Source organism: Cydia amplana, chromosome 7 (genome assembly GCF_948474715.1).
Source record: "Cydia amplana chromosome 7, ilCydAmpl1.1, whole genome shotgun sequence".
Classification (NCBI taxonomy): Eukaryota; Metazoa; Arthropoda; class Insecta; order Lepidoptera; family Tortricidae; genus Cydia; species Cydia amplana.
Window position 1 is genome coordinate 1,008,628 of NC_086075.1, and position 8,304 is coordinate 1,016,931.

Genomic DNA, 8,304 nt, shown 5'->3' on the forward strand with positions numbered 1-8,304 from the left:
GGGGCCGACGTAGGCGTACTGCCCGCTCCTCACGAAGGCCTCGTTGTCCTTGCCCTGGTTGTTGAGGGTACCGCTCTCTGCTGCCTTAACCCTTCGAATGTCTAAGCACTAATCGTTGTTTAATACAAAAGGTTTAAATTCGTTCGCACTGATCAGTGCTAATACATACGAAGGGTTAATGCCGTTTGATGTATAAGTATGGATCCAATATAAAATAATTACTGTACCAAGCCACTGATGACCAAAAATGCCATGGATACTAGAAGTGTTTTGAAAAATTGAACCGCTATTTTTCTTAATTTTAGCTCATCAAGGAATTTTATCACACTAAAAACAATCTTAATAGATAACACTGATTTAAACTTTCACGATTTTTACACATTATTAAAAAATATTAATAAATTTAATAAAATCTTAATAGATGTTTTGGTAAGAAGAGCAATAATATTTCATTAGAAACTCGTTTTGCATTACAGATTCTCGTGAAACATAAGGACTCCGAGAATTACTAAAACAAACATCAGGTTCTCAAGTCATTTATTCCATATCCGAATCTTTGAGCCAGTATGTTACTGAGGAAGATGGGCGCCCTGCGCGTGGTAGCCGTTTTCGTCGGCGGTCCACGTGACGGAGTAGGTGACGCCATCGGGGCCGACGTAGGCGTACTGCCCGCTCCTCACGAAGGCCTCGTTGTCCTTGCCCTGGTTGTTGAGGGTACCGCTCTCTGCTGACTTAATGCCGTTTGAGGTTTCAAGGCTGGAATAAAAAAAAAATGTGTGATAGGTGGAGGCGCTTTTCTAAATATTAGTGTCCTAAATATAGTGGTGTGTTCTGCGGTTTGTTCTTTGTTCAATCTGTCATTTTATTAAAGACATTGACAATGACAGTGTTCATTTAAGGCCACAGTAAAAATTCCGAAACAGTGTATGCAGCTGCCGCTGCCATGCGAATGTCACCTTTAAGTCGCGGGCGCTGTAGCTGTCAATTTGCCGGAGCGACGTTCGTCGCTGCGTTACTGCCGCAATTACTATAATTATCAAGTAAGTTGACGGATAAATGTCATTCTATGGAACTTGCTAACTATGTAAATAAGCCGCCATATTGAAATTGTCTCTCAATGATGAATTTACTAGTGACTTTTGTTTACATAGATAGCAAGTTCCATAGAATGACACTTTACAGCAGTAGATAAGATGCGGCAGTAATACTGCTGCAGTTGATATTCAAATGTCTTCTGGTCGTTTTTAAACGGGTGTAAGTTCGTTCGTTAAGGTCATTTTTAATCTGAGTCCCTTATAAGTCTTATAACACTAACATGTCGGTTTTGTATTGGACTTAATCAAAGAATAACTTCTTGTAATAGAGGAGTAGTCTAAGAAAAAATCGTGCCTCTGAGTATCAGCCAAACTAGATGTCGCTGTACGGCGTTCGACGGCGGTAGGGGAAACCAAGGTAAGTTGAAATAATGTCAATTTTGCGGTAGTTATAATCGTCTTGAGGCAAGGATGCATATTGAGGGACCAGCGGACGGTGCGCGGCTAAACATAGTTTTTCCTTCTCGATAACAGTTATACATGTCTCAAAATTGACGTTGTTTCAAATTATCTCTGTTTTAACTCACCCCGACCCCTCTATTTACAGCCGTACTGCTAAATCTTAAAGTTTAAATTAAATTGGCAAAATCGGTTATACTTAATCTTTACCACCGCCGAACGTGTTGACTTCAAAAGTTGATGTTTGACAATATCAGAAAATATTATATGGCACCGTCTTGCTCGGCCACCAAACTTGATCCACATTTTTATCTTACACTTTTTTTATTATAAATGCTATATATACCTCGTACTGTAGGCGTAGACATCGACATTGTTGTCGTATCTGAGGGTCTCAGCCTGCTTCTCATCGCCGCTGTAGGCTTGGCGTTGCGGAGCGGCGAGAGCCACCGCGGCGCAGAGGGTAAACACAATGAACTGGAACAATCGTATACAAGTCATCAACTATAGTCAATACACTAGAATAGCTATAGAAGTGTGATTAGAGCGCGAAAATGACCCCTTAACCCGTGGAGCGCCCTAACAAGACACGTGTGCCAGTAACTAGTATAGGAGTTCCATATACTACTGTAATTTTGGGGCGCTCCACGGGTTAATGAGCCCACTGATTAACAGTCCGCCGGACGATATCGGCCTGTCAGTTAGAACAAAAAGTTGACAGTTCCGAACAACTTACAGGCTGATATCGTCCGGCGGACTGGTAATCAGTGGGCCCCTTTAGGGACAATGTTGGGAGCACTGACAATCCAACCTCTAGACTGAGCCTAGGCCAATTCTTTCATGAAACCGATGCTGCCAAAAATACGGGGGTGCGGGGGGACGCGGTGAGCGAATCCCGTGCCGTGATTGGTCCGTTCAAAGACACGGACCAATCACGGCACGGGATTGACTCGAAGATGGAGTAACGCTACCGTATGTGTGGCAGAGGGGGTAGCGCGACTATGCTATGTCTAGAGGTTGGATTGTCTGTGGTTAGGAGCGACTCAACTGAACAAGTGAACAGCGCGCATGTTGACAACGTCAAAGAGGTATTGTTTGGCATATAAGTAATCAATTACGGCCAATAATGTGAGAAATAAGTGTCAACCATATAAATGATTTTCGAAGTCAAGAATGTACTAAAACTTCGTCTATATTTATTCGGTCGCTGCTTGGGGTCAGCATAAATAGTGGCAGAGAGAATAACGCTGTCAAAGTATCAGCAATTTTATAATACTTTCTAACTCCAATGTATCTCTACATTTTGCTATCAGTAGTGCTACAATTTACAATATACAAGGTTACGGTAACATAAACCTACATAAAATATACGCACATAATTAACAAATTAAATTATTCTAATAATCATAATTACGCACTATTATGATCTTGTACAGAATACCATCAAGCTTAACAAATTAATAAATTTAATTTAAACATTAGTACACTTTCATTAAGGTTGAATTTAGCATGAATGTTTTCACACATATCAGTCGACCTTTTGACCTATAGTAACGCATACGAGTCTAACCAGTGACCTTATAAATAATTTACTATCATGATCTATTTGACATTTCGCTGCTAATTATTATGTGCAAAATTGGTGAATGATTAATGATAATTATATACAAGAATAAAATACGAGTAGGTCTAGCCAATAAAAAATCTGATTTGATACAAAATAAATCGGAGCGGCCAAGGTGCTCAGAAATATCACACCACTATTGTCTAGGCGCCAGAATGCGTGTTCAGATATTTTTGAGCACCTAGGACGTTCCGATATATTTCATGGCGACTTTATAATAAGGGCGGAATATCTAGTCATATCTTTTTCCCTTTTTTCAAGAATGTTTTTTTCTGCCGACAAAACTGAGGAACGAATCCACGATTTTAGACGATCTGCCACATACGAAAGGTTAATCCACTCGTGGCCTATGAAGTAAGTAATAGAATGTACTCACTGATTTCATTTTGCGAGGTGGGTCTGTGTAGTGACTGCTGGACACTGTGCTAGGTCCGCGAACGACGAATCTTATATACTAAATCGGCGTTACATTTGCATACGATTTTTTAAATGTTAGATGATTGCAGGCAGATTTTAGGCAGATCATTAGGCCGACTGTAGACAGATTTTTTGCATTATAATATTGGTTTGTCAAAAATACTTATTTTAGGATACCAGGAAAGATAAATCCCTTGAACTGTTTTCATGCAAATAAATAAAATTTTAAAGTAATACGACGTACGAGTAAGCTCCAAAGAATTTCTGAGTCTTCACTATTTACTAGATTCTAGTAGGTAACCTAGGTAGGTACCTATAGCCTCCCAAGGCCCAAGGCCCTATAGTACCTATTCAGTTCGATGTAATTTAAACCATATTCAATTGGAACAAAGTCGCTTTTGCTTTGGTTCGTTCAATTTTCAAACAACGCAAAATCAACTCTATTTCCTACAATTTAGGTTCAAATGCCAGTGGCAAATTTTGGGTGTTCAGGAGGATAGGGAAAAGGCCAAATATTACAAGTCTGTTCAAGTTTGAAAATATCCTGTTCCAATTATAATTTATTGCAGGCATATTCGAACTTTAAGATACGTCAAATATTAGATATCTATTAGACATCGCCAAGATATGTCAGTGTCAAAACAAGTGTGAAAAGTGACGTGAGTGAGTGAAAACGTCACTTTTGACACTTGTTTGACACTGACATATCTTGGTGATGTCTAATAGATATCTAATAGATATCTAGTTCAAAATCCGAATCAGGCCCAGATGTCATTTGGCTTTACTCATGATGTCAGCTTTCAACAAACCTTTTGATATGACAGCCATATAAATAATAGTAGACCTCGTTATCATTTTTACGATCTCAATAAAATAACTGATAGAACCTATCAGCATAATAATTATATTTAAATCTGTATATTAAGTCTGGTAACTCATTATGGAACTATAAAATGAATTAAACGTCATATATGTATATGAATTATGACTTGTCCCTGTCCCAGTACATGTCATGTTTAAGCTTAAAGGTGACGTTCAGATGTCACCCGCAGCTGTTGTAGCGTGCAGCATCGATGTAGCCGACAACGCCGATTTTGATCACTGCGGATGTCACTCATTTTATCAATTTCCTTGTTAAAATGAGTGACACCATCATCATCTACAAGTGAACAGCTTTTCAAAATAAATAAATCTATTTTTAAAACCACTAGTTAAATGAATGATTTTGAACGCACTTTACTATTTGTGGGTTTTTAACCCCATCCGCATGTGACTTGTTATTACCATCCCACAGCGGTCAGGCAAAAGGCAGGCGCTTGGTCGAATTAACCAGCATAAGGGTGAATCCGATTGCATATATTGTTACACATCTTGAGGTCAGTTATTCTGGTTAGATCAATTCGAGAGTGAGAGAACGATGAGAGGACAAAATCCTGACCGACCTTGACATTCACCAACACATGCGTTCTAATCTATAATCTGCGCATCACTTTTAATTAAGCGACTTTAATTATAAGGTATAGCTACCGTCATCAGCAAAAGCAGTTAAGCAGGCCAGCTAGCCAACATGCCAGTCGTTTACGCTCCGTGTTAACGCAACTGTCACTGTCGCACGAATATGGAAGATTAATAGAGAGACACAAAGCGATTGTCACCTCGGTTAGGCACTCAGGAGTTCAAGATGAGCTACAGATGTTTTTTCTTTAAAACCAGGTTGTGCTCATATAATTTTAAACACCTTAACTACTTCAGCGGGCGCAGCACGGTTCCATTTTTATCGACTATCACTATGCCCGTCACTTTCGCACTTACATACTTGTTAGAACGTGACAGGCATGGTGATAAACGATAAAAATGCTACCGTGCTACTAGGGCAGCTATTGACTGTACTTAACAGTGAAAAAGTAGGTTACCTACATCAGGATATTTTGTAGCCACACCGCTCTTCGCTATAATTCGTTCATGTCAAACAATGAATACATTTTTATGACCTATAAATCCGATAGAGCTATAATTAGACTGTGACCTATTCATAAAAGCACTTTATTATAAACAAGTTTACCAAATTTTACTGTAACCACTTTAAAATGGGTGCGCATCCTTAATCAGCATAACCAGTTGCCAGCCCTAGTAGCACGGTCGCATTTTTATCATTTATCACTATGCCTGTCACGTTCTAACAAGCATGTAAGTGCGAAAGTGACGGGCTTAGTGATAGTGGATAAAAATGGAACCGTGCTGAGCCCGCAGATGTCGCATGGGCGAGGCGTTAAATGTCAGTTATGTAACTGGAACGCTGAACCCCAAGTACCTATATACTCGTATCATTTATGGATGTCCATGTCGTGACCAGTAGGGCTAAGATGGTCGGATTTTTATCATCTGTCATCATGCTTATCACTTTCTAACAAATATGTCAAGAGCGAAAGTGATGCATGACATGACAAGTGATAAAAATGAAAGTATTTTTTTTTTATTATGATAAACAAAAGATTGTATGGAATTTGTTTTGCGCTCCTAGGTAATTCTTATAATAATTAAGAAATCGAAAAAATTAAACGAAGGGGCATACGTGTACCTACTACCTAGCTGTGGAATATATACATCAAATACTATGTAAAAATATTTTCTATAATGCCAATATCCAAAGAGGAAAATCGGGATTACGTTTGTATGGAAAAGCGGTGGTCCAAGCTTATGTCATTGGATCAAGTTTTAATATACATAACTATTTATTCATAGTTTGCCAAAAATGATGTCCTTGCGATGCATTGGTAAATATAAAAGTTGTGTCCTGCCAAAAAAATGCATTAGTCGCTCGCTCGCACTTCTCAAGTCTAGACCTGAGAATACTGGAATAATTAATCCACAAAAATGAAATCGGTTTGTGTTTTTTTTTAATCAAGTCTTTCGATATTTTTTTGTGATGGATGTAAAAACTTCACATTTTTTAAATACTTTTTTGTATTTTCTAGTCTGCTTTGCAATGATGCCTAAAACTATTGTAATTATTTTAGAGCGATCCAAATCAATTCGTGGACACATTATAGTAGATGTACTCGTACCTAGTACATAGTCATGTTAAGTGGCAATTTCTATTGCCTGGCTTATGTCAGTGTCTTATTATCAACCTTTAACTATTTTTCTTCGTTTGATAAGGATCCTGCCCGCATTTTTGCTCGTAACACGACTGAGTTTTGAATCCACGACTTTAGTAAGGTTGACGATTGAGACTGTGAATGTGTTATATATTTTCTATAAAATTATCTTTTTGAAGTATCCTGGTTTCCTGCAATTCAGTTGGCAGGATTATTGCATCATTTGCAGCGCAACGTTACCGCGGCCTGTATTACTGCCGCAGATGTCAAAATCGATGTTGCTACCCGGATTGTTTACCTTTATTCTGGATATAAAGAGTTAGTTTAGGTACTAACATAGTAACTTAAGTCTAAATGTAAGTTTGTAACTAACAAGTATGGATTGAATCGTCCGAATTATATGGTTTTTGAAGTGAAAACTTCTTTAGCGGCGCTGGGCACTTCTTGAGGTGGGGAAAAAATTATAAACTCGAGACAGCGTAAGTCGATCACGTGACCGTAAGCCCCGTAAGGTGGCCACTCATAATTTAAATGGCATTTAAATCAATAAAGAAAAACTCAATGTTATTTGACATTTATGTTGCGGACTCCTTTTCAAGACTCTTTACCTATGTTCAAATAATTTGACGTTGTCATGGCAGTATGTAAATAAACATGTCAATGAAGTGTGATCTTATTTGAGAATGATAATAATATATAATAAATAAATAGAATACCTCCGCTAAACGTGTGTATCGTGTTACTGGGCGTCGGTAACATAGTGAGGTGAGTTTTCACTTCTATCGGCACTCCCGGAGTGCAACCGTTGGTGCTTGTTTTTATACTTTTTTTTTACAGTTCATCGTATTCGCCCTGATCGTCGCCGCCGTGGCCGCCGCCCCACAAAACCCGGCTGACGCAGGTGCGAAGATCCTACGCAATGACCTGGACAACATCGGAATTGAGGGATACCAATATGCGTAAGTACAAATACTGTATTACAGGTTGGCCCAAAATTAAGTCTTTTAACCTGTGGAAGTCGTGAAGAAGCGGAAATCTTCGGGTTAGCTATATTTAAACCGTTCTTCAAACTTGGTAGCTTTTTATTTTTCTTTACACAGTATTTCAAGCTGCTGGAAGTCGCCAGCAACATGTTGAGATGGGGCCATTTCGTGACACTTTATTTTCACTATGTTATTTTTATTTAATTATGTGTATCGTCTGTGTGTTAACAAATAAATACTATTCTATTCTTCTATTTATAGAAATAGTTGAGAAATAAATTTTCACTTTTTTACATTCTTTTCAGGACACAGTACGAAAATTAACCTTTAAATTCCACTAAGTCCACGGGAAACACCCGTAACACTCATACTAAAAAGGTGCCCTTTTCAACCAAAATGTTTGACTCTTAAACTAAAATTCCTCTTTCACAGCTACGAAACCTCTAACGGCATCAAGCAGGAGGAGCAAGGTCAGCTCGCGAACGTCGGCACCGAGAACGAGGCCATCCAAGTCCGCGGACAGTTCTCCTACGTGGGGCCCGATGGCGTCGCCTACTCCGTCACTTACGTCGCCGACGAGAACGGCTTCCAGCCCCAGGGCGCTCACATCCCCAAAGCTGCTTAAGTTTGCTAGATCCCCTGTATAACCTGGCTGTTAATAAAGTTTTTCTGTTTTAATTTTATGTTTC

General features: G+C 38.9%; 2 protein-coding genes across 2 annotated transcripts; one reads left to right on the forward strand and one right to left on the reverse strand.

The window, feature by feature from the left end:
* Positions 1–568: 568 nt before the first annotated feature.
* LOC134649803 (cuticle protein CP14.6-like) lies at positions 569–3,521 on the reverse strand. The gene is made up of 3 exons (XM_063504633.1): positions 3,494–3,521; positions 1,840–1,970; positions 569–756 (listed from the first exon to the last, which is right to left on the reverse strand). The coding sequence occupies exons 1-3, from the start codon at positions 3,500–3,502 to the stop codon at positions 570–572; spliced, it is 327 nt and encodes a 108-aa protein (XP_063360703.1). The 5' UTR covers positions 3,503–3,521; the 3' UTR covers position 569.
* Positions 3,522–6,405: 2,884 nt separating this feature from the next.
* On the forward strand, positions 6,406–8,304 carry LOC134649343 (flexible cuticle protein 12-like). The gene is made up of 3 exons (XM_063504055.1): positions 6,406–6,417; positions 7,470–7,591; positions 8,048–8,304. The coding sequence occupies exons 1-3, from the start codon at positions 6,409–6,411 to the stop codon at positions 8,238–8,240; spliced, it is 324 nt and encodes a 107-aa protein (XP_063360125.1). The 5' UTR covers positions 6,406–6,408; the 3' UTR covers positions 8,241–8,304.

Excerpts from the sequence above, each read along its gene's own strand:
- LOC134649803 (XM_063504633.1), bottom strand. Across the intron at positions 757-1,839 it reads GTCTACGCCTACAGTACGAG|CCTTGAAACCTCAAACGGCA; the intron begins GTATATATAGCA and ends TTTTTATTCCAG.
- LOC134649343 (XM_063504055.1), top strand. Across the intron at positions 7,592-8,047 it reads ATTGAGGGATACCAATATGC|CTACGAAACCTCTAACGGCA; the intron begins GTAAGTACAAAT and ends CCTCTTTCACAG.